The following is a 27,359-nucleotide window of genomic DNA, read 5'->3' as shown; positions in this document are numbered from 1 at the left end:
AGTTTATCCACTATCGCAGGCTTGAGACAAGAACGTTGGCACTTAACAATGTTCCCACCTGTGCTAAAAAGCCTCTGATGGGGAGCTCGTAGCAGGAATGCATAGATACCTGCGTTTTAAATGGTCCCACATGTTTGACAGATTACTTCTTGTTGAGGCAACCATGGCGAGGCACTGTCGACAGGGCTGTTTTTTGTCCCTTATAGTCTTGTTCTTGCCAAAATACTTCCAAAACTCCTTTTGGATACAGTCTTCCTTGCTCCTCCAACGTGTTGATTGCTTGCTTTCACTTTGAGAACGGGCCCTCCTCCCTCCGCTCTGCTGTTCGGCCCCTCCTCCCTCCACTCCGCTGTTGCAGGGGGAGGGGGAGGAGCCAATGACTTGCTGGAGAGAAAGAGAAGCTGTGCGCTTTTTTTCCCCTCTCCTTCCTCAAAACAAACGTTTGTGGATTAAAAAAAATGAAATTAAAAAACTATCGCACGTCCTTGCGATGGGACTATTGCACATGCGCACATCGCGATGGCGATGTTTAAACGATATATCGTTCAGGCCTAATGGCTAAACAGTTATAAGCATATTTTCGTTATTTTTTTTTAAGATTCTTTGTTTAACCCATAGCAACACCCTTGACAACGAAATTGCTTTTCTTCGGCAATCTTCGGAAATCTTCGGAAATTACGTCACACCTAGAAGTGCAAGGGAAGTGCGCCATAGAACAGTATTGTTTGTTGTATTGCTTCTCGGTGAGATGTGACGGCGGTGTGTGGTGATGTTTTGTTCTCACTCAAACGAAAAGTTGTATAAGTGGCCAAATGATAGCAGGGCAGGTAAATGGACATCTTTCGTTCGCACGAAGCGAATGAATTTCACGCCATCATCGAGTAGTGTTCTCTGCTGCAAACACTTTGAAGATGCCTGCTTCCTTAACCGGTCTGCTTATGATCAAGGATTTGCCAAAAAGTAAGTGTGATTTTTGGATAGATGACTGATGACTTTGTCAAAGCAGAGCTGCCAAGTGTTGTGGAATGAACAGTATAAGCTAGCGACGTTAGCCGAAAGTTAACTCGTGGCAATCCCCTATCATAGTTGTTGCGTTCGCTAGGTTAAGCGTGTTTAAATTGTGCGTCATCTACGATCTTCACCAAAAGGGTTAATCCACTGTCAATCGGGAAACTGGTGTGGATGTGCATATAAACGGGTCGGCGTCGCGGTAATTCACGGTCACGTTGCAGTAAGAGACACACACCGCCGGTGAGTTTGTGCACATTTATTTGTATTTGTATTATGTATTTCCACCTTCATGCTTCAAGCATTGCATTGCATTTGTACGGTTCACCGTTTCTTTCATGGTGATCGCTTTTAATGTCTGGCAGCGAATCAGCTAGCGCCCAGGTCACGCAGTGAATCATGGGAAATGTAGTCTCGGGACAACGCTGAAGTGGTGCTTTGTAATCTGTTCGCTTGTGTGAAAAAACTACATTTACTCACGCCATTAGACGCCACTTCCTCCCGAGAGCCCCGAGCCGTGTTGTAGCTGTTGAAGCTGTTAGCTATTTTCCAATAAATTTTGTTCCACTTCACGATTGTGTCCCACTTGTTGTTGATTCTTGACAAAAAATTAAAATTGTATATCTTTATGTTTGAAGCCTGAAATGTGGCGAAAGGTTGCAAGGTTCAAGGGGGCCGAATACTTTTGCAAGGCACTGTATATATATATATATATATATATATATATATATATATATATATATATATATATATGTAAAAAACGATTTTTTTTAATTGACACGGCCACGTTGTGTTGAAGAAACGTATGCGACGATCCGTTGCCAACCATTACGGTACCTGTCGTCACCATAATTTTTTTTTCGGTAAAACTTCACTCTGATCGGCCGAATGATTTTGTCTGTGTTAAATTCTGCTTTTTTTCACTCTTCATAAAGCACAGAATTTAGTTTCTTGAACTCATTTGAGTCAACGTTTATTGCAGCTCCGCAACTCGGACCACAACAAACGTAACAACACAGACCTCCTGTGTGTGTCCGTCAACTAACCCAAATAACAATAGTTCCTATTGTTACTGTCGTGTCTGTTTTATCTTGTCTTGAAAAAAAACTAGAATACTTCGAGTGCCGTGTTCAACATTTTATTTCTTGCTTTCAATCAACTTTAATGCCGACAGTCCGGCTATAATGCGGCGCTCTTTTGTCTAGCCTCAGCGGCCCTCTGGCTCATAGACAATCACAACATAGATATGACAATGTAAATTAAATAAACAATTTAAAAACAAGCAACATTTTTTTCCATCCTAAAACAAGCACATTTGGTAAGAACATTTTTTCATATTTTATAAGACAACCAAGACCCTATTGTTCAAAAACTTGACGTGATGGAAAAAACAGATCAATTTTGTATTCGGCTCTGAGAAAATGAGCAACAATAAAACAGCTGCCAGACATAACTTAAAAATTGTGTTGTTAAAATTAAACAAAAAGTTTAAATTGAACTACTGCCGAAACAAAGTAGAACATTTACCGTATTTTTCGGACTACAAGTCGCACCTGAGTATAAGTCGCACCAGCCATAAAATGCCCAATGAAGAGGAAAAAAAACATATAAGTCGCACCGGATTGTAAGTCGCATTTTGGGGGGAAATTTACTTGATAAAATCCAACACATAGAAAAGACGTATCATCTTGAAATGCAATTTAATATAAAAATTCAATAGAGAACAACATGCTGAATAAGTGTACAGTGCATGAACAACGAAATGTGAATATACTGTCCTCACCAGGACGCTACGGCTTGGTCCTGAATATTCAGCGGGCTAAACTCCCAAATGACGATGCTGGATGTCCATATAATTTGCTGAATCACTTTCGTCCTCGATACCAAACAGGTTCGCATCGACGTAAATAAATGATAATTAGGTGCTTTTACAGCAATGACATGACACAAACGGTTAGCATGCGTTCGCTAGCATTAGCACATCGTTCAAACAACCACAAACTGGCTCTAAGTGTCCGATCGCAGGTGGAAAACACACAACAACAACAGAAAAGATGATACACACAGGCATTTCTTCTGTAGAGATATTTTACAAGCATAAACGATGAACGTAGGTTCGCAGCAATGTTTCTCTCTCGCTAACTCGCCCACTCAGTCAGAGCTACGTAGCTGCCGGTCTTCTTCTGGCGTGTGAGCGCTCTTCTTCACGTAAACAAATGCAAGTGCGCCCCCACGTGGGCTAGAAAGCGCCACAAACTAAAAGCATGCATTTCAATATAAAAAAGTCAATCATACAATTGAACATACATTGCCAAAGGCAGAACGCGAACGTGACCATAGCTACCGTAATTTCTGGACTATTGGGCGCCCCTGATTACAAGCCTCACCCAGTACATTTTTAAAGGAATAACCACTTTGTACATACATAAGCCTCTCCTGGCTGTAAGCCGCGTGTGCCCACTTAGTAACATGAGATATTGACAAAAAAATACACACAGTTTTCAGAATTTTAATAACACACCTAAAATATTCGTTCCAAACAGCGCCAGCAAACACGGCAGTTATATAGCAGCGGCACGGAAGTTAAATAGCATCAGCGCGGCGGTACAGCACAAATTGGGCTGGTTATCAAAAACATAAAAGTCTTTGTTAGCAATCTTCATCTCCCTCCTGTGCACTCAAACCATGGAAGTCTTCACCCTCCGTGTCGGATATGAAGACGCTCAGATACACTTCGCCTCGCACCTACTCAGTCTCTCCTTCGCCGTCGCCTTCAATGTCTCCAATAATGAGGCAAATGCACTCCTGAACCCGTGCTGTCCTCTTCGGCACGCAGCAGACTGGCCCCTCGAAAGCCGTTGGTGATGGCGGACTTCTTTCACACCGCTTCATGCTGCCAGGCTCCCCCGGCATACCTGGGCAATAGCTGCTCTTCGCATGAGACGAGATCACTCGCCGCGAGTCGTCAAAACTTCCCATACAACTCTGATGGCCAGTTTAATTTTTTCTGGCGTTCTCCATGATGCAGATCTGCCAATTCTACTCATGCACAAAGACGAGGGTCCGCCACCTCTATTCATACACAACGTACAAAGTTAAACCACCTGTCATAGTGCAAACAAGCGTCTTCCTCGACACTTATATTCCACGTGCCTCTCTCCCACATTCCATGCTCGAGCGCCCCGGGCGGCTGTCAGAAAAATGCACAAATTGGCCGCATCATTGCACACGCCACAGGATCCAAAATGAGGGGAAAAAAAGTAGCGGCTTGTAGTCCGGAAATGACGGTATTAAGTTATTAAGATAACCATAGCATAAAGAACATGCTAACAAGTTTACCTAACCTTTGTTGGACTGTTTTTGATTATACTTTATTAAAACTCACAAAAATAATTTTCATTGCTAGTAAATGTCATCCTCTAACATAAAATAAAACATAAGTTTAACACAAAACTGTTTGTTATATACTCTTTTAATACAGTGGTACCTCTACATATTGTCACATCGTGGAGGCGAGTAGGACCCAAATGCAGGGAAAACAACAAGGGAGGCAAGTCAGGGTGTCGAGTAGTGATGGCAGCTTGAAAGTGAATTTTCGAAACGTACTCCGAACCGATGACGTATATTTATTTTGAACCACTGCTCCAGAGCTGGCTTCAAATCACGTGACGTATCACGTTCCATTTTTTTTAATGAAACACCCCTATCGGTTCATAATCAAATCAGGTAGGTCACAAACACTGGATGTCTCGATTCTGACAGGTGACTGGCTGAGGCGGTTTGAATTATAGCATCTCATTACTTCATAACTGTGCTGACAAATGTTACATTTGCGGGTCGGTGTCATCGTGGTTCGTGTGCGTTTTTGCAGTTGACTTGTTGAGTAATTTATTTTGTTTGATCATTAATGAGCAAGCTCGAGAGAGTAGTTGTTCTGAAATGTGTAAACACTATAATCTGATCGCTCCTGATAAGGTACGTGCACTGTCCATAAACAATGGTATAAAAAGTATGTAAACCTTTTGGAATTTCTCACATTTCTGCATAAAATCACCATCAAATGTAATCTGATATTTATCAAAATCACACAGATGAAAAAACAGTGTCTGCTTTAAGTAAAACCACCCAAACATTTAATGGTTTTCATATTTTAATGAGGATACTATGCAAACAATGACAGAAGGGGGAAAAATAAGTAAGTGAACCATCACATTTAATATTTTGGCAACAATAACTTCAACCAGACACTACCTGTAGCTGCAGATCAGTCTGGCACATCGATCAGGACTAATCTTGGCCCATTTTTCTCTACAAAACTGCTGTCAGATTCCTGGGATGTCTGGCATGAATCGCTGTCTTTAGGTCATGCCACAGCATCTCAATGGGGTTCAGGTCTAGACTTTGACTTGGCCACTTCAGAACGTGTATTTTATTCTTCTGAAACCATTCTGAAGTTGATTTACTTCTGTGTTTTGGATCGTTGGCTTGTTGCAGCATCCATACTCTTTTTAGCTTCAACTATCTGACAGACGGCCTCACGTTTTCCTGCAAACCATCCTGATAAACTTTTGAATTCATTCTTCCATTAATGATTGCAAATTGTTCAGGCCCAGAGGAAGCAAAACAGCCCCAAATCAAGATGCTCCCTCTGCCATGGTTCACGGTGAGGATGATGTGTTAATGTTGGTGAGCTGTTCCATTTGTCCTCCACACTTGTCGTTGTGTTATACTCCCAAACAATTCAACTTTGTTTTCATCAGTCCACAAAATATTTTGCCAAAAAGTCTGTGCAGTGTCCAAGTGCCTTTTTGCAAACATTAAACGACCAACAATGTTTTTTTTTTTAGACCGCAGTAGCTTCCTCCGTGGAGTCCTCTCATGAACACCATTCTTGGCCATAGTTTTACTTATAGTTACTGTGAGCACAGGGATATTGGATTGTGCCAGTGATTTCTGTAAGTGTTTAGCAGACACTCTAGGGTTCTTTTTTTACCTCTCTGAGTATTCTGCGCTGAACTCTTGGTGTTATCTTTGGTGGACAGCGAATCTTGGGAGAAAAGCAACAGCGCCAAACTCTCTCCATTTGTAGACAACTTCTCTGACTGTCGATTGATGAACATTCAGACTTTTAGAGATAATTTTGTATCCTTTCCCTGCTGTATACAAATCAACAATCCTTGATCGCAGGTCTTCCGACAGCTCTTTTGACCGAGCCATGATGCACATCAGACAATGCTTCTCATCAAGAGAATTCTTACCAGGTGTGTGTTTTATAGTGGGCAGGGCAGCTTTAAACATCTCATCAGTGATTGGGCAAACACCTGACTTTGGGGCACCTGACATGGTGACTCTCCGAGAAGATGAAAAATGTCATGTTTGCATTTATATGGTTCTGTCTCCATTCGAACAATGTCGCAATTCCGCATGAAAATTATTTAGTATTCATGCCATGCCCCAGGGGGCAGTGCAGATTTACAAGGCGACAGCGAATGATGCATTTTGACCTCCTCAGCCAGGAAGACAACATGCCTGCCCACTCCAACCAATGGCATTTTCTTTTGTTCAAAAAGGCACAAAAACATATTTAAATTAGAAATATTGTAAAAACAGTCAATTAAAGCCGACGTTCCGCCATATTTGCTAATTTTAATATTTCGTAGCACCACTGTGCATGCCCAATGTGACGTGTACGAGTGCTGACGTTATCGGCGAGGGACTGCGCCACAGGTGCTTTTGATATGTATGTGGAGCAAGCCCCCCTTCAAGCCTCCGCAATCGAACTCTTCCACTTTGGAGGCTGGATTCCAAGGTTTAGGTCTTTGCCTTCCGTCTTGGCGATACCATACAAATGCGAGGCCACTCCACAACACAGTCATTGCGTCGTCGTGTCGCAGAGTCGCCATATAAACTGCCCCTCAGTTTGTTAAAAATCAGTCTCAATTGTTCACTAGAACTACCAAGGGTGGATCAGTTGATACAAATCACTTTTGTATTCAGAGAAGGGTCATCTGACTCTAATCAGCATATTTTTTGTGAGCATCGAGGTCCTCATTAGTCATTCCCATTCACACTTGCAAAACCACAGGGTTGGATTGCTCCAATTAGAAGCTTCAGTGTATGCACGGCAGGGCTGCCTTGGCTTTGTCAGACAGTGGACCGCTTAGGCAGGCAATCGGGCGGACAACCTTTTTACAGTATGTTTTAGTGTTTGGTAACTGCTCAGTAGTCTAATATGATCGAATTGTGCATGATTTGACAAAATTGGGAAGATAACAGAGCACTTTTTTTGCAGTGAATTTTTTGCCGTGGACTTTCTGACATTGCAGCATTGAAAAAGAACAGCTCTCTTAATCTCTCTGAATATTTAGTTGCTCTGTTTCTTGTGTGTATGGAGCTGTAAGTGTCATATTGCTGATGATGGATGACTGATGATGCACAGCACAAGTCATTTTTTTGCACAAAAAGCTTTTTATTCAATAAAGAAACATGTGAAAAAGACAACAAAAGAAACTAGAAACAAGGGATGGTGTAATAAAAAACAAAACAAAACAAAAAAAAAACACTTTTTTTTTGTGGTGGCATATGACCATTCGCCCTTTTCCCAGGGCTAGTTGTTGGAGGTACACCCACATGGGAGTGAGCCAATTCCTTTGCAAGACCCACCGAGGAGTCAACCTGTCTGTCCTGTGATACAACACATGCTATGTCACTTATATTGTAGAACAAGGAGACTGGCAATTTCCGTGTTCCTCCATGTTTGACAAAGCCAATGGAGCCCTGGATTTGCAAATATTCAAGATCGAAGCTATCCAGAGTGAAACCCCCCCTTCACACGTCAAGTAGTCAGTTTGTTCTCGGGGTGATTTGACACCCTTCTGGTCTTTCGTGATGGCTAAAAAGCCCCGGACTTCCAGTTTTAAGTCTCCTTAGGCAGAGGGTTCACTTACTTATTTTCCCACCTTCTGTCATTGTTTGCATGCTATCCTCATTAAAATATGAAAACTATAGGGCTGTCAAACGATTAAAAATTAAGTTAATTACAGCTTAAAAATTAATTAATCGTAATTGATCGCAATTCAAACCATCTGTAAAATATGCCATATTTTATATAAACTATTGTTGGAATGGAAAGATAAGACAAGACGGATATATACATTCAACATACGGTACATAATTACAGTATTTGTTTATTATAACAATAAATCAACAAGATGGCATTAACATTATTAACATTCTGTTAAAGCGATCCATGGATAGAAAGACTTGTAGTTCTTAAAAGATAAATGTTAGTACAAGTTATAGAAATTATATATTAAACACCTCTTAATGTTTTCGTTTGATTAAAATGTGTAAAATTTTCAATCAAAAAATAAACTAGTAGCTCTCCATTGTTGATGTGAATAATTACACCATGCTCACTCATTGTGCTTAAACCCAAAAAATCATTTGGACCCAAGCGCCAGCAGAGGGCGCCAAACACCAAAAATCAAGTAATAAGCGGACATTACACTGCTGTCGTTTTAATCTGTTTGAGCGGGGCATGTGCGTCAATTGTGTCAAATATTTTAATGTGATTAATTAAAAAAAAAAAATTAACACCTGTTAACATGATAATTTTGACAGCCCTAGAAAACTATAAATGTTTGGGTGGTTTTAGTTAAAGCAGACACTGTTTTGACATCTGTGTAATTTTGACAAAGATCATATCACATTTGATGGTGATTTTATGCCAAAATATGAGAAATTCCAAAACGTTTGGTTACTTTTTCATTCCACTGTATGTCGATGCGATCGTATGTCAAGGTGTCACTATCTACTGTATTAGTATTACCGTATTTTTCGGACTATAAGTCGCAGTTTTTCTCATAGTTTGGCTGGGGGTGCGACTTATACTCAGGAGCGACTTATGTGTGAAATTATGAACACATTATATCATTTCACACATTCGGTGTTTTGGAGTGACACTGATGGTTTGGTTAACTTGTTAGCATGTTCTTTATGCTATAGTTATCTGAATAACACTTAATAGCGATGGCCATGTTCGCATTCTGCCTTTGGCAATGTGTGTTCAATTGTGTTATTGACTTTTTTTATATTGAAATTCATGCTTTTAGTTTGTGGCGCTTTCAAGCCCAAGTGGGGGCGCACTCACACTTGTTTATGCAAAGAAGAGCACTCACACGCCAGAAGAAGACGGACAGCTACGCAGCATCTCTGAGCGAGTGGGCGAGAGAGAGACCCTGCTGCGAAGCTACGTTCATTGTTCATGCTTGTAAAATATCTCTACAGACGCAACGCCTGTGTGTATAATTTTTTATGTTGTTGTTGTGTGTTTTCCACCCGCGATCGGACACTTAGAGCCAGTTGTGTGGTCATTTGAACGATGTGCTAATGCTAGCGAACACATGCTAACCGTTTGTGTCATTGCTGTAATAGCACCTAATTATTATTCATTTACTTTGATGCGAACCTGTTTGGTATCGAGGACGAAATTGATTCAGCAAATTATACAGACGTCCAGCATCGTCATTTGGGAGTTTAGCTCGCCGTATAGCCAGGACCGAGCTGTAGCGTCCTGGTGAGGACAGTATATTTGCATTTCGTTGTTCATGCACTGTACACTGTACACTTACTCAGCATGTTGTTCTCTATTGTATTTTTATATTAAATTACCTTTCAAGATGACATATCTTTTGTGTGAGATGAATTCTATCAAGTAAATTTCCCTCAAAAATGCGACTTATACTCAGGTACGACTTATATATGTTTGTTTTTTTCCTCTTCGTTGGCCATTTTATGGCTGGTGCGACTTATACTCAGGTGCGACTTATAGTCCACAAAATACGGTAATAGATTTTTGTTCTATTCACAATGAGAAAGAAAACAAATAAAAGTAACGTGTAACGCAGGCAACTATTTGAAAAGTGGTGGAGTCAAAAGTACATACAGTACGTGCTGTAAAAAATTGTTCAGTTAAACTAAAAAAGTACCGCTTTATATTTGTACTCAAGTGAAGTAAACATACAAAAAAATGTATTTAAGTACAGTAGAATTAAAAGTACATCGTTACTTACCACCACTGCTTAAATCCCACTGAAATACAGTACAAGCGAAATGTCATTTTCCGAGAAAAGCAGTATAGGAGTCCTAAGGCATTTCATAATTTGTGTCATTTAAGAGTGGAACAAAGTAATAGAGGAGAAGAAAGCATGTCGACCTTTTTCAATCTTACCACCGATGTAAAGTACCGTGACATTGACAATTGGTAATGTTCAGACATGTCTCTCGAATTATTTCTTTCATTCCCATCAAGGCTGAGCTGAGATTGAATTGATGTGCTTTTTAAAAAATGTGACCGGCGCAAGAATGAAATATTGCAAATTCATTACTGACAGTATTACTCAGGCTGTGAATGTGCAGAATTAAATGAGTAATTTTACAGTTGTGCATCAAAAAGTGTGGAATTTAATTCTGCTGGCAGTTAAGGTAAATAGCTGAGGTGATAATTGTGAACCATCATTATCGCCGTTGACAGCGATAGATGTCCAATTCATATGGAATGGGAGGGGTTGGCAGCGATCAACTCGCAGCAAGTCGTCCAGGCATAGGCACCATCAGTTGACAAGACATCTCCCACGGACATTGCGCCAGGCAGAACGTTGAGTTGGCTTTCACTCTGATAAACTCAAACACGCTGAGTTCTAACGCCGGATTTAGGTGGAAACAGGACGAAGGTTTTACTGCATACATGTAGACAGGAGTGTCTCAGGAGTGATTTGGTCGAGGATTCAAGGTAATTATTATATTAAATAGCACCATGAATGGACTTTGAAACGTTGTGAAAAAAAAAAATGTACGGATAAAATTAGTGTAACTTTGGCTTGAAATATTTGTGTAAAATGAACGATAAGTGCCTGTTTTTTGCTTTTAACCAAGAATCTAGACTATTTTACGTTCATATCTTTAGCAATTGCGCGAGTTAAGCATTTATTTACAAGAATTTTCAACTTAAAAAGCTCTTTGTTTCGTGACGCCGCCATCTTGGATTACACAATACCGTAACTTTTGCATAAAACATTTACGTAAAATGAACGCTAACCGCCCGTTGCTTTTAACCAAGAATGTAGACTATTTTACGTTCATATCTATAGAAATTACGCGATTTATGCATTTATTTACAAGAATTTACAACTTAAAAAGCTATTTGTTTTGTGACGGCCGCCATGTTGGGTTTTGTAAAAAGAATTACCGTATTTTTCGGACTATAGTCGCAGTTTTTTTTCATAGTTTGGCTGGGGGTACGACTTATACTCAGGAGCGACTTATGTGGGAAATTATTAACGCATTATGATATCATTTCACATGCTATTTTGGTGGAGTGACACTGGTGGTTTGGTAAACTTGTTAGCATGTTCTTTATGCTATAGTTTTCTGAATAACTTTTAATAGCTATGGCCACGTATACATTCTGCCTTTGGCAATGTGTGTTCAATTGCATTTTTGACTTTTATATTGAAATGCATGCTTTTAGTTTGTGGCGCTTTCACGCCCAAGTGGGGGCGCACTCGCACTTGTTTACGCGAAGAAGAGCGCTCACACGCCAGAAGAAGACGGACAGCTACGCAGCGTCTCTGAGTGAGTGGGCGAGAGAGCCTATGTTCATTCTTTATGCTTGTAAAATATCTCTTCAGAGGCAACGCCTGTGTGTATCATCTTTTCTGTTGTTGTTGATGTGTGTTTTCCACCTGCGATTGGACACTTAGAGCCAGTTGTGTGGTTGTTTGAACGATGTGCTAATGCTAGCGAACGCATGCTAACCGTTTGTCTCATTGCTGTAATAGCAGCTAATTGTCATTTATTTACATTGATGTGAACCTGTTTGGTATTGAGGACGAAATTGATTCAACAAATTATACGGACGTCCAGCATAGTCATTTGGGAGCCGTAGCGTCCTGGTGAGGACAGTATATTCGCATTTCGTTGTTCATGCATCATGTAACATCATATCGCGCACTTATTCAGCATGTTGTTCACGATTGGATTTTTATATTAAATTGCCTTTCAAGATTACATATCTGTTCTATGTGTTGGATTGTATCTCATCAATTTCCCCCCAAAATGCAACTTATACTCCGGTGTGACTTATATGTTTTTTTTTCCTCTTCGTTGGGCATGTTATGGCTGGTGCGACTTATACTCAGGTGCGACTTATAGTCTGAAAAATACGATAAGTTGCTATTTCTGGCAAAAACGTATATGATTTCTTAAAACATTGCTATTGATCCGGAAAATATAGGTGATTATCTTTGCATTTGGTGATTTTGTGCATGTAGCATAAAATCAGAATTTTATATCCATTTTAAGTTTAGTTATATTTATACAGAAATAATTATTCAGGATTTCATTATGGAACGACTTTGAAATTTTTTATGCCGCTGCTCAATAAGTCTAAGGGAGGTGCCTGTTTTGTTGTTTTTTTGGCTAGTGGCTTTGGTTTTGAAAGTATTAGAATTTTAAGTTTTTAAAAATAGGCCCCCTATGGGTCGGCCCTGTGTCCCATTAACTGATAGTGAAGTCTATGGTCCAGGTCCTGGAGTAGGAAAGCAGCACCAGACACTTCACCACGTCACCCCATTGTTTGACAGTTTGCATGATGTTATTTTTATCAAACTCTGGGACAGTTTAAAAAAACAATCAATTTAACTGAATTGGATGTCTATCGCTGTCAAAGACTGCCAAGGACTTGAGTCATTCACTGTCAGTGCAGTGAGTTGTAGGTGACTGTTAGAAACTGAAAATGTCAGTTGAACTGTTTTGTTTGACCTAAAACATATAATATATACCTGTATACACGTTACAGGCCAAAAGTTTGGACACACCTTCTAATTCGTGCGTTTTCTTTATTTTGGTGACTTTTTACGTTGTAAATGTTCACTAACGGTAATAAAACTACGAATGAACACCTGCGGAAAGATGTACTTTGCAAAAAAAAAAAAAAAAAAAGGTGAAATAACTAAAAATATGTATAATATTTTAGTATCTTCAAAGTAGTCACCCTTTGCTCTAATTTCTTTTTCGCACTCTTGCAATTCTCTTGATGAGCTTTAAGAGGGATTCTCCTAAAATGTTTTTTGACTTCACAGGTATGCTATTTCAAGGTTAATTAGTGGAATTTATTGCTTTATCAATGGGGTTAGGACTAGAGCTGGGCGGAATACCGAAAATTAAAAATCCTTCACGGTACCAACGTACCATGTCGGTAAATTCGGGAATTTAATAAAATAAGAAAATATAGTCTTTTCATCCCGTTTGACTCTGTATTGTTCGAGTGTGTTCATTCCCCTTTAAGAAAGCAGTCAGTGGGCATACGTATGAAGTCATGTGGTTATCAGGAACTCAAACAAACAGAAGCCCGGTAGGCTAATGTTAGCGGCTAATGCTAGTGGTTATCACTACAAGCAAACGTGATGGATTCGGGCTTAAGGGAGCTTCGCCAAACTTTCACTCGACATTAAGTAGACTCTTGGCGGCCTCCAAACAGGCTTTCACCCGCTTTCCTCCCTGGTTCTCATGATTTCAGGAAAGGGTGCGTTCTACTGTTAGCCAGGCCACAGGCTAACGCTAGTGGCTAACGTTATAAAATGAACGTGATGGCGTCGGATAGTGGCTCTAACCTTGTCAAAACGGCTGAACTTAATAAGTGGATTGGACACGGACTGCATCTAGCAATTAGTATGTCGCGTTAATTTGTATCTCTGTGTGTGCGTGTGTGTGTGTGATTTCTTAGATATCTTTTATGAGGGTAAAGCATTCAGCATAAATTATAATGCAACAGTGAAGCCTATAATATGACCGTTTATATGGCCACCGCTATTTTTCTGTATGTGCTTGCTTTATTCTGTGTCACTACTGCCATGATAAAATCTTAAATGTTTCATTGGCAAAAGAGCAATATAGCTTTAACTTGTGTATGTCTGTGTGGGGGGTGCATGTGTGCGTGCATGTATTAAAAATGCTCTGGGGAAAGAACCCTGAAACTTTGAACTAAACACCTCTGTTTAGTAATTATGTCCCAGCAGTCATTAACAATAAGTTGTCTGTTTGAAGTGTTTTGTTCAAACTGTCAGTCATTTGTGTTACATTGACATTTTTGCACAGTCATTGTATTAATTTTTATAATGTTGTACATTGTTCAAGTTATACAAGCTGTAATAAATGTTAATACTAGAATTATTATGGTTTAGATGACGTGTTTATATACTTAATGTTTAGACTGCATGTACAATTGTTTTTAATATGTTAAATTGAAATCTGGTAAATAATTCAATGAGAAATAATTAATTTGTGTTAATGCATTGATTCAGATTCACAATGACATTTTTGCACAGTCATTGTATTAATTTTTATAATGTTGTACATTGTTCAAGTTATACAAGCTGTAATAAATGTTAATACTAGAATTATTATGGTTTACATGAAGTGTTTATATACTTAATGTTTAGACTGCATGTACAATTGTTTTTAATATGTTAAATTGAAATCTGGTAAATAATTCAATGAGAAATAATTAATTTGTGTTAATGCATTGATTCAGATTTTCAAATTAGATAACTCCTTTTGGGCGAATTTATTGTCTTTTATCGTTATCGAGGTAAATCTGCTCAATTTACTGTGATGCGTACTTTAGGCCATATCGCCCAGCCTGAGTTGGGACCTTCAATTGTATTGCATTGAATGAGGTGTGTCTAAAGTTTTGGCCTGTCCTAGATCTATACCGTGGACACGAAGGGGTGCCATTTGTACGTGCTACGTTTGCGCTAGTTGTTGTGATACCACTCTGTTTTTGAAAGTTGGTATGCTCCGTCAGCCACGGGAGTTGAATGTTGATGTCTTAATATCTATAAAACGATAGCAGGACAAACAATTTTTTTAAAAACACAAATGAGCACAAATGTAGCATAAACGAAAGGCACCATTTCGGGTCCATTTTGCAATAAATGGAGGGCAGCGTGACATCATCATTCGAAATTAGTACCTCAAAAACGATAGCAGCACAAGCGAATTTTTTTTCAGCACAAACAAATAACATACCTTTTCGAAAAATTTGCGTCTGATGGTGGCCAACTTCACGGAGGGGATAAACCTACAACCCTCTGGTGGGTTTGCAGTGAATTACAGAGCAACGCGTTCTCTTGATGCACAGTTTTAAATGCTTGATGACCAAGTGGAGTCTACGCTGTCGCTCCGCTGTCAACGTAATGCAGGGGCATAAACAGTGTTGTTAATAATGGCGTTAGAAGATAACGGCGTTACTAACGGCGTTATTTTCTTCAGTAGTGAGTAATATAATTAATTACTTTTCTCATCTTGGCAACGCCGTTCCCGTTACTGAAGCTGGAAAGGCGTGTGTTACTATGTTGGTTGACTGACGCCAGAAAAGTCTGAGAAAGACGGACTCACGGAGACAAGAGAGCAGAGCAGGAGTGCGGAGGAGGCAAAGGAGGGTGACGCCCTTGCAAACGCGATGCTACTATGCTAGGTGGCTCCAATAATATCTAACTGTAGCCGATAGCCTACAAACTACGCCCACACGATGCTTCGGTAGATATCACATATATACAGCACTAGATGCAAATGACAGACACGGCTGCATTAGCAACATGTATAATAAAGAACTAGATGCATTAGTAAATAGCCGCCATCTTAAAGCAGTAGACCTCTCAGGAAGGCTATGATGTAGAGAACCCTCCTTGCGAACCGAAGTAACTTTTTATCTAAAATGCTCCTAAATCTGCAAAATCTTGACTTAAATCTACAGTGCCTTGCAAAAGTATTCGGCCCCCTTGAACCTTGGAACCTTTCGCCACATTTCAGGCTTCAAACATAAAGATATAAAATTTCAATTTTTTGTCAAGAATCAACAACAAGTGGGACACAATCGTGAAGTGGAACAACATTTATTGGATAATTTAAACTTTTTTAACAAATAAAAAACTGAAAAGTGGGGCGTGCAATATTATTCGGCCCCCTTGCATTAATACTTTGTAGCACCACCTTTTGCTCCAATTATAGCTGCAAGTCGCTTGGGGTATGTTTCTATCAGTTTTGCACATCGAGAGACTGACATTCTTGCCCATTCTTCCTTGCAAAACAGCTCAAGCTCAGTGAGGTTGGATGGAGAGTGTTTGTGAACAGCAGTCTTCAGCTCTTTCCACAGATTCTCGATTGGATTCAGGTCTGGACTTTGACTTGGCCATTCTAACACCTGGATACGTTTATTTTTGAACCATTCCATTGTAGATTTGGCTTTATGTTTTGGATCATTGTTCTGTTGGAAGATAAATCTCCGTCCCAGTCTCAGGTCTTGTGCAGATACCAACAGGTTTTCTTCCAGAATGTTCCTGTATTTGGCTGCATCCATCTTCCCGTCAATTTTAACCATCTTCCCTGTCCCTGCTGAAGAAAAGCAGGCCCAAACCATGATGCTGCCACCACCATGTTTGACAGTGGGGATGGTGTGTTCAGGGTGATGAGCTGTGTTGCTTTTATGCCAAACATATCGTTTTGCATTGTGGCCAAAAAGTTCAATTTTGGTTTCATCTGACCAGAGCACCTTCTTCCACATGTTTGGTGTGTCTCCCAGGTGGCTTGTGACAAACTTTAAACGAGACTTTTTATGGATATCTTTGAGAAATGACTTTCTTCTTGCCACTCTTCCATAAAGGCCAGATTTGTGCAATGTACGACTGATTGTTGTCCTATGGACAGACTCTCCCACCTCAGCTGTTGATCTCTGCAGTTCATCCAGAATGATCATGGGCCTCTTGGCTGCATCTCTGATCAGTTTTCTCCTTGTTTGAGAAGAAAGTTTGGAAGGACGGCTGGGTCTTGGTAGATTTGCAGTGGCCTGATGCTCCTTCCATTTCAATATGATGGCTTGCACAGCTCTCCTTGAGATGTTTAAAGCTTGGGAAATCTTTTTGTATCCAAATCCGGCTTTAAACTTCTCCACAACAGTATCTCGGACCTGCCTGGTGTGTTCCTTGGTTTTCATAATGCTCTCTGCACTTTAAACAGAACCCTGAGACTATCACAGAGCAGGTGCATTTATACGGAGACTTGATTACACACAGGTGGATTCTATTTATCATCATCGGTCATTTAGGACAACACTGGATCATTCAGAGATCCTCACTGAACTTCTGGAGTGAGTTTGCTGCACTGAAAGTAAAGGGGCCGAATAATATTGCACGCCCCACTTTTCAGTTTTTTATTTGTTAAAAAAGTTTAAATTATCCAATAAATGTTGTTCCACTTCACGATTGTGTCACACTTGTTGTTGATTCTTGACAAAAAAATTAAATTTCATATCTTTATGTTTGAAGCCTGAAATGTGGCGAAAGGTTGCAAGATTCAAGGGGGCCGAATACTTTTGCAAGGCACTGTATCTTTAAATGATGAAATAGTTTTAAAACTTACACATGTCAAAGTAGACAGAAGGGAACTAATGCAATAAAGGGAGCAATTTTAACAACTTTAAAGGTTGATTCACAATATTAACTCATTTACTCCCAGAAACATATAAATAAGTTCTATTTTTAAATGCTTCATTGTCCCAAAAACGTATTTATCGTCTTTTGCATTTTTTTTTTTTTTTTTTTTTTTTTTTTTTTTACAAGAAGCATCTGTAGCTTGCGATCTATCTGAGAAACAAAAAACAAGGCTCCAAACCCAATTTAAAGCAATAAAACTGGCCACTGGTGGGCAGTAGCGCATTTTATAAGACCCGCAACCTGATTTGACAGCAATGAACAGCCGGGCAGCACGGTCAAAGCGCTGGCAGCGTGATGCCAGGCGGCGCTCCGACCGAACAAAAAAACTGAGAGGACGCGTGGGAGGCCAGGCGCTGGACGACCGAGCAAAACGAGTGGGACCCCCAGTGCAGCGGCTCGCTAAGCAGACCCCGCAGAGACGCAAAAATAATCCATCTTTGTCTGGTTGTTCATGGTATTTTGTAAAAGGAAAACATTATTCAGATGTTTGGGATGTAACTAATGGAAAAATTGCTTTGTTAAAATCAAAGTTATGTTTGAAATGTATGCATTTACAAAAAGCTAATTTTCTCCGTTTTTTCATCATAAATTGGAAAATTGCTCAAACTAAGCTATTTTCTAATGCTGATTTCTAAAGATTGGAAAAATATATGACCTTACTTTTTTTTCTGCTGAAAGATGAGAGTCTAATATTTCTTTTGGTGGGTTCCATGTTTATATAACAATAGAACAGAATTTTCTGTGTGCCTTGCAAAATCAGTCAAAATCCGGAAAAACGGCCAGGAGCGAAGGGCATTGCTCTGGTGAAAATGGCTTGGGAGTGAATGAGGTAAATTACTTCCACATATAGCGAAGGTTACTATTTAGTTATCGCAATATCCGCAATACCCCTGTGTCTTGTTAAATTTAGGGTAAAGAATTAATTGGGCTAGGGCCAGTTGTCCCAAAAAAACCCTTTAAACTTCACATTGTGTGACCTGCTATTTTTTTTATTTTATTTTTTTTATAGAAAAAAAAAAACATGAAAATTATCACCAGTTACTTTGCCAAGTAACTAATCATTCTTACATTCAGGTAACTGAGTTACTAACGGAATTACTTTTTGGGAGAAGTAATTTGTAACTGTAATTAATTACTTTTTAAAGTAAGATCAACAACACAGGGCATAAATGAGCCTTATCATTGTCAACGGCAGTGAATGAGTTAAAATGGGTACAAAATTAGCAAAAAGGAAATATTCGTTTGTATTCCCAAACCCGTAGATATTTATGAAAATATTAATCTGCTATGTTATGAGATATAATTTCTGCCATATTGGTGAAGTGCATTTTATGAAACGCAATTTTTGAAGACTTGATGTTACTTCATGATACTGTTTTTGGAATGTTAAATGAGGAAACAAATGACTACAAATGACCACTAGTAACAAAATGCTAATATGTAGATAAATCACTGTACAGGCATCAACCTGTTTTTCTTTTTTTTCCCCCCCAAATTAGCCGTTAGCTTATGCCTTGACATGTTCATGGATGGATATTAATGTCCGACTTAACCGAGAGACAAATAAGCCAAAGGAAACTCGTCTCGCGTAAGCGGAGAAACCGCCATTAGTCAAGTCACCACTTAGCTGGACGGATTGCACCTTATCACCTTGCAAGGCAGCTCGGCTGGTGGCTGGCTCGTTCCTACATTGCATTAGTACATCATCTTAATGGCGTGTTTCTCAGCTATCATTTAACACTGCTAACTGGGTTTGGCATAATGCGCTACCTCGGCACCCAAAAAAAAAAAAAAATCTAACCTTCTAACGACTAAACTTCTTTAAATAAACACCGGGCATGAAAGGACATTGTGGAGACGAAAGGGAAATGCAATTACTCACTTTTATGTTCAGTAAGAACGGTGTCGCCACCCACGTTTAATAACGTGTGAAAAGTAGAAGTGGAGAGTTGAGAGATAAGGCAGATGGTGCACTTAATGCAGACATGTGCAGCACATCTTTTCACTTATTGATATATATAGTGTAAGGGCTTGCATATCAGGAAGGAAAGGATAGAGTGGTTCTGTGCCACGTCAACGACAAAAAATATAACCCATTCACTCTTTGGCATATGTTGCTCTTCTATACTGATCATTGTTTGATTCCTCCTTTACAATATGATTGTGGGATATATTGCTGGCACTATATTATGTGTTTAACCCTGATGTCACAACTTATTAACAGACCCTTGCATATCATTTCACCAAGGCAGGAAATAAATACAGTCCGGCAAATAAGTATTTAGTCAACCACTAATTGTGCAAGTTCTCCCACTCGAAAATATTAGCGAGGCCTGTAATTGTCAACATGGGTAAACTTCAACCATGAGAGGCAGAATGTGGAAAAAACCCAGAAAATCACATTGTTTGATTTTTAAAGATTTTTTTTTGCAAATCATGGTGGAAAATAAGTATTTGGTCAATACCAAAAGTTCATCTCAATACTTTGTTGGCAATAATGGAGGCCAAACGTTTTCTGTAACTCTTCACAAGCTTTTCACACACTCTTGCTGGTATTTTGGCCCATTCCTCCATGCAGATCTCCTCTAGAGCAGTGATGTTTTGGGGCTGTCGTTGGGCAACACGGACTTTCAACTCCCTCCACAGATTTTCTATGGGGTTGAGATCTGGACACTGGCTAGGCCACTCCAGGACCTTGAAATGCTTCTTACGAAGCCACTCCTTTGTTGCCCTGGCTGTGTGTTTGGGATCATTGTCATGCTGAAAGACCCAGTCACGTCTCATCTTCAATGCCCTTGCTGATGGAAGGAGATTTTCACTCAAAATCTCTCGATACATGGCCCCATTCTTTCTTTCCTTTACACAGATCAGTCGTCCTGGTCCCTTTGCAGAAAAACAGCCCCAAAGCATGATGTTTCCACCCTCCATGCTTCACAGTGGGTATAGTGTTCTTCGGATGCAATTCAGTATTCTTTCTCCTCCAAACACGAGAACCTGTGTTTCTACCAAAAAGTTCAATTTTGGTTTCATCTGACCATAACACATTCTCCCAGTCCTCTTCTGTATTATCCAAATGCTCTCCAGCGAACCGCAGACGGGCCTGGACATGTACTGGCTTTAGCAGGGGGACACGTCTGGCAGTGTAGGATTTGAGTCCCTGGGAGCGCATTGTGTTACTGAAAGTAGCCTTTTTTACTGTGGTCCCAGCTCTCTGTAGGTCATTCAATAGGTCCCCCCGTGTGGTTCTGGGATTTTCGCTCACCGTTCTTGTTATCATTTTGACGCCACAGGTGAGATCTTGCATGGAGCCCCAAATCGAAGGAGATTATCAGTGGTCTTGTATGTCTTCCATTTTCTAATAATTGCTCCCACAGTTGATTTCTTTACACCAAGCGTTTTACCTATTGCAGATTCAGTCTTCACAGTTTGGTGTGTGACTGACTGAGGTTGTGGACAGGTGTCTTTTATACTGATAATGAGTTGAAACAGGCGCCATTAATACAGGTAACGAGTGGAGCCTCGTTAGACCTCGTTAGAAGAAGTTAGACCTCTTTGACAGCCAGAAATCTTGCTTGTTTGTAGGTGACCAAATACTTATTTTCCACTCTAATTTGGAAATAAATTCTTTAAAAATCAAACAATGTGATTTTCAGTTTTTTTTTTTGTTTGTTTTTTGTTTTTTTTCCACATTCTGTCTCAAATGGTTAAATTTTACCCATGTTGACGATTACAGGCCTCTTTCATCTTTTTAAGTTGGAGAACTTGCAGAATTGGTGGTGAACTAAATACTCCCCACTGTAAATAGGATGAATGGCTGGAATGTTAATTTTTGCCTCGAGATTATCATCTTTTTTGAAAGTTATTGCTATAACACCAAGAAGTAAGTCATTATGACGCAGTCTCATTACGACGCAATACATTTAATGCCATAACATTTTCAGATTCGGAGTTTTGCATTTCATTATGAGAAGTTATCATATTAACATTCGACATTTTAATATCATAAACTTCACGTTGAAACTTGACAAGTTTTGCATTTCAATGTGAGAAGGTTATTACGGTAAATTGTTTAAGTTTGACTTTGTCAAGCATAATCACATTGTACTCCAATGAATTAAACGTTAAAATATGAAACTTGAGAACTGGAAATCCCCTTTTCACACGATAACTCATCACTTGAGACACAATAACTTTGTAAGTTAAAATTTGAAAATTAGGTTGCAACGTGACCCTTATCGCGTGAAAAAGTGAAATTCAAAAGTTGATAATTCATCGCGAAACATTGAAATGTGACTTTTTTTTTTCACGTTAAAAACATGAAACCTATGGACCAAAGTACTGTCATGAAATTCTGATGTGCGATTTCATTTCACCGATTTTTTTTCTCCTGTCAGTTCATGTTCATGTTAGTGTCCCTCTGAAGTGGACCTTTTCTTGGGACTTGCACTCTGAAGCCACCACGTTGCATTACGGTATAGCACATAATGCAAACAATAATCCAAATGAGGGACAGCTAGCTTGACTTTGTTGTTCCTTCTGGAGGCTGGCCTAACTGCAGTAGTTTAGCAAGTTCACACAGATTAATGCAAAATTAGTGTTGTTTCACCCGCCTCCACAACATTGACGTATTTTTACATTACTTACATTGGCTTGTGCTGGCCGAAAAAAAACTTCTAATATCCCTCTTCTTCCAAGGGGGTGGAGGGGGTGGCATGTTGTATTTCTGTCGGCGGGGTTGTGTGACTGTGCGTCCTCATGGTGGGACGTGGGGGTGGGGGATCTTTTGAGGTACTGTGTAGGACTCCCTTGACACCTGTGCATTGTTTCATCTTGTGAAAAACGAGGGATCAACGTACATTAAATACTCTATATTAATGCAGTGGTCCATACTTTTTTTGCACCACAAAAATGACAGTAAACAAAATAACATCACGGGGCTAAAAACAAACATTAAGCGCAAGGAAAATTTAACTTACAATTGTTATGTTCATGGGTTGAGAACCCCAAAACAGGCACCTGAGATATCGAGGGTTTGGGTTCAAGCAGTTATTATCCACAGAGCTGTGGAGTTTGTGGCATTGAGCGTCTGGGCGAAGGTACCAAAAATAAGAGGCATAGACTCCTGGAACAAAGCAAATAGGTCGATGATCAGACGAGTCCACACAGAAGTATTCACAACGCGAGAAGGCACTAACCGTGTACTGAAAGAGACGATCCAGCGATGTGGTGGAGCTCTGGCTGGCCTATGTAGGCAGATTGTAATTGTTGACACCTGCTGCTGCTCCACCCATCAGGTGCTGGCCCTCCAATGGGATGACAGACACACCCACACAATTGTCCAGCCAGGGGCTGACAACCATACGCTGAATCAGCCTTTTTTAACAGTGGCCTAAAACTTGACAACAAATCTCCTTTGTCGCAGGTATAATGAGTTCTTCTCAAATTATGAAATGTTTCTTGGCTTTAGCAATAAAGTTCGCCAAGAGGTATGACGGTCTGCATTTGCTTTTGTTGCATCCTTTGCAAGCTTTTAGCCACATATTATGAAGAATGAACTTGGTTGTATGGTGCTCTTTTGGCTCAGTAGGTGGCCTTTTTCACGTTAAGACACATTGCAGAACACAGTCAACAGCAGCTAACATTACTGTTTACATTGACTGACGTTGGGCCGCTATAGGTGTGCAAACACCCCATTAATGGAAGCCAACCACAAGAGGGCGACTTAACATATCTCTACTCGGATTAGTCAGGAGACACAGGCCAGATTGCAGTTGTTAACAATTTTTTTCTTGTTTCTCTTCGGCCCGTTAGCAAATGCGCCATGGACGGTGGTCGGGATCCCTGTATTAATGCCCTAATGTATATGAATTAAAGTTAAGTATTGCATTATATTAATGTTTTAATTGTACTTAACCTGGTTATGCATTAACTATTGTTAATGTTAGATAAAGCATTATATCAATTATTATAGTGTTACGTAAACATTATTGTCTAAAAATGCATTGATGTTAATTAAGGGACCCTTATATGTTATCGGACACATTAAAATATGAGACTTTTTTTTCCATCTTCAACATGAAATGTGGAAAATAAGCTCATTACCAGGGTACCTAAATATAATAAACTTATTCAAGTCTGCCGTTAACCGTGACATACATTAAATCCATTTCAGCAGGGATAACTGGCATTGGTGGACCAAGTTTCACTGCCATTGACGGCCATAGACGTCCAATCCAATTTGACTGGGTCAATCCAGTCACTTTAAACACGATAACTTCTCATATCAAAATTTAAAACTCATGTCATGATTTTATGTGAGATGTGTCAACTCAAAACCTGAAAATAAGAAATTTATTTCATTTTGATGTTATTATTTCCTGGTGTTGGCCAAATATTTTCATATCTATCCGTGAGAATTTTTCTTCCACAAACCCAATGATGGAGGTTTGTTTTTCAGTCTGCCCTTTAAGAGGAATTACTCCGGCGTCACTCAAACGGCACTATAAACTCAATATATCGCGAATTGTAACGTGGTGAGGGAGTGATTCTGAACGCAGCCAATATCTTTCATCCTCCTCCTTACCCTTTCCAGGTGTCATGGGCGAGTACGAGCCCAAAATTGAAGTGCACTTCCCTCCCTCAGTGCTGGCTTCCAGAGGCGTCACCGTCAGACTGGAGTGCTTCGCGCTGGGCAAGTGAGTAAACAAAGACAGAACACTCCAATAAATAACTGGACAATTTCCTCCACCGGATGGGAAAATAAGCACAGCTCAGTTAATATTCCCTGTGTTTTCCTGTCCTCTTTAAACGTCTTTATTCCATTACATGACTTCTTCAGGCGAGACGTGATGAGAGTGAGTGTTTTAGATGGTTAGTGTAGCCACCCTTAGGGATAAGGCCTAATGTATGCGTGCATGTGTTTCCTTGCTCTGTGTTGAATGAATGAACGGAGAGGGACAAGGTTATACTAGCGCGGAAAATAAATGACATTGTAATAGTCATCTGCCAGGAGGGAGAGTCCACAGAGAGTGCATTCCAAAAGCACTTAGCACACTTACTAAAGTTAGCGTTGCGGTAGCTGTCGGAAAAGCTGAAAAGTTATTACTACCTCCTCAAGGGAGCTCGTGTTGGCGTGGGCCAAGGATTGTTTGTGTCTTGCGCATCAACAGTGATGCGTTGTAGGATCCAAAGGTTATTTTGGGGGAAATCCAATGAAGGCTTCTAGACTACAAGACTTTAGTTGATAAAATGGTTTTATTATTATTTTTTTTTTTAATGTTTACGTTTTACGAGTAGAAAGTGAAAATATTATATGAATTGTGAACAGTGATCCCTCGTTTTTCACAGTTAATGGGGATGAAGTAGCGACCCCCAAAAATGTTTTTATTAATTTTTTTTTTTTTTTTTAAATTCTTTTTTGTTTTTGTTTGTTTGTTTGTTTGTTTAGTCAACCCCCAATTGTGCAAGTTCTCCTACTTGAAAAGATTAGAGAGGCCTGTAATTGTAAACAACATGGGTAAACCTCAACCATGAGTGACAGAATGTGGAAAAAATACAGAAAATCACATTGTTTGATTTTTAAAGAATGTATTTCCAAATTAGAGTGGAAAATAAGTATTTGGTCAGTAACAAACAAGGTCTGCTATCTTAAATGTTATAAAATGCTAACGTCTTTTTAACAATGCTCTTGGCAAATCGATCAAACACATATTCCAACAAAAACAGCCAAGTATACCTACAAATTATTAATGCATTAAAAAAAAACTATTAGCTCAAACTAAAACTTATTTTATGTTGGTCTTAACAGGGAGCAGATGGATTCAACCATGTTAAATGAGTTACAGTGGGGCAAATAAGTATTTAGTCAACCAGCAAAAGTTCTCCTACTTGAAAAGATTAGAGAGGCCTGTAACTGTCAACATGGGTAAACCTCAACCATGAGAGACAGAATGTGGAAAAAAAAAACAGAAAATCACATTGTTTGATTTTTAAAGAATTTATTTCCAAATTACAGTGGAAAATAAGTATTTGGTCACCTACAAACAAGTAAGATTTCTGGCTGTCAAAGAGGTCTAACTTCTTCTAACGAGGTCTAACGAGGCTCCACCCGTTACCTGTATTAATGACACCTGTTTTAACTCATTATCGGTATAAAAGACACCTGTCAACAACCTCAGTCACACTCCAAACTCCACTATGGCCAAGACCGATGAGCTGTCGAAGGACACCAGAGACAAAATTGTAGACCTGCACCAGGCTGGGAAGACTGAATCTGCAATAGGTAAAATGCTTGGTGTAAAGAAATCAACAGTGGGAGCAATTATTAGAAAACGGAAGACATAAAAGACCCCTGATAATCTCCCACGATCTGGGGCACACAGGTTCTCGTGTTTGGAGGAGAAAGAATACTGAATTGCATCCGAAGAACACCATACCCACTGTGAAGCATAGGGGTGGAAACATCATGCAGTGGCGCTGTTTTTCTGCAAAAGGACCAGGATGACTGATCTGTGTAAAGGAAATAATGAATGGGGCCATGTATCGAGAGATTTTGAGTGAAAATCATCAGCTAGGGCACTGAAGATGAGACGTGGCTGGGTCTTTCAGCGTGACAATGATCCCAAACACACAGCCAGGGCAACAAAGGAGTGGCTTCGTAAGAAGCATTTCAAGGTCCTGGAGTGGCCTAGCCAATCTCCAGATCGCAACCCCATAGAAAATCTGTGGAGGAGTTAAAAGTCCGTATTGCCCAATGACAGCCCCAAAACATCACTGCTCTAGAGGAGATCTGCATGGGTGAATGGGCCAAAATACCAGCCAGAGTGTGTGAAAACCTTGTGAAGAGTTAGAGAAGACGTTTGGCCTCCGTTATTGCCAACAAAGGGTACATAACAAAGTATTGAGATGAACTTTTGGTATTGACCAAATACTTATTTTGAGTTTTAAACATGTTACTGTTCCATCAAATTATTTTTAAACAACCATAAAGTTTAAAAATGTTTGTCTTTATTAAATGCTTCATTGAGTGTGTCCGCTCAAATCCGCTCAAGCTGTTCTTACACACAATGAGTTGCCACAGCAACTGCTTAACAAGTTAAACGATGATTGACGCATGCGGCGCTTTGAAGCCTCAGCCTCTTGGTATCTTTGGCAAGATCAAACATTAAACGTCTGTCAATCATCTTAAACTTTAATACAGTATATCACAAAAGTGAGTACACCCCTCGCATTTCTGCAGATATTTAAGTATATCTTTTCATGGGACAAGACTGACAAAAAGACACTTTGACACAATGAAAAGTAGTCTGTTTGCAGTTTATATCATAGAATTATTTTATTTTCCCTCAAAATAACTCAAAATATATCCATTAATATCTAAAGCCCTGGCAACAAAAGTGAGTACACCCCTTAGTGAAAGTTGTCAATATTACCATACAACATGTCAACTGTCAATATTTTGTGTGGCCACCACTGTTATCCAGAACTGCCTTTACTCTCCTGAGCATGGAGTTGAACAGAGCTTCACAGAATGCCACTGGAATGCTCTTCCACTCCTCCATGACGATGTTGCGGAGCTGCCGGATATTTCAGACTTTGCGCACCTCCACCTTCCGCTTGAGGATCCCCCAAAGAAAGCAGTGGTCATCTTGGAGGTGTGTTTCAGGTCATTGTCATGCTTAAACACTGCCCTGCAACCCAGTTTCTGGAAGGAGGGGATCATGCTCTGCTGCAGTATTTCACAGTACATGTTGGAGTTCATGTTTCCTTCAATGGAATGTAACTCCCTAACACCTGCAG

General features: G+C 39.7%; 1 protein-coding gene and 1 long non-coding RNA gene across 3 annotated transcripts in view; one reads left to right on the top strand and one right to left on the bottom strand.

Annotated features, from left to right (window-relative positions):
- Positions 1–27,359, top strand: part of LOC130917185 (contactin-5-like) — a 411,152-nt gene that overhangs the window by 228,930 nt on the left and 154,863 nt on the right. For both annotated transcript variants that reach the window (XM_057838311.1, XM_057838312.1), the window contains one exon: positions 24,154–24,256. In XM_057838311.1, coding sequence (XP_057694294.1) covers positions 24,154–24,256 — 103 coding nt within the window. The remainder of the gene's footprint in view (positions 1–24,153; positions 24,257–27,359) is intronic.
- On the bottom strand, positions 21,896–22,877 carry LOC130917186 (uncharacterized). Its single transcript, XR_009063428.1, has 4 exons — positions 22,757–22,877; positions 22,538–22,683; positions 22,206–22,374; positions 21,896–22,113 (listed from the first exon to the last, which is right to left on the bottom strand). It is a non-coding gene; the product is annotated as an uncharacterized LOC130917186 (long non-coding RNA).

Source organism: Corythoichthys intestinalis, chromosome 6 (assembly GCF_030265065.1).
Source record: "Corythoichthys intestinalis isolate RoL2023-P3 chromosome 6, ASM3026506v1, whole genome shotgun sequence".
Classification (NCBI taxonomy): domain Eukaryota; kingdom Metazoa; phylum Chordata; class Actinopteri; order Syngnathiformes; family Syngnathidae; genus Corythoichthys; species Corythoichthys intestinalis.
This window is presented reverse-complemented; position numbering and strand designations above follow the sequence as displayed.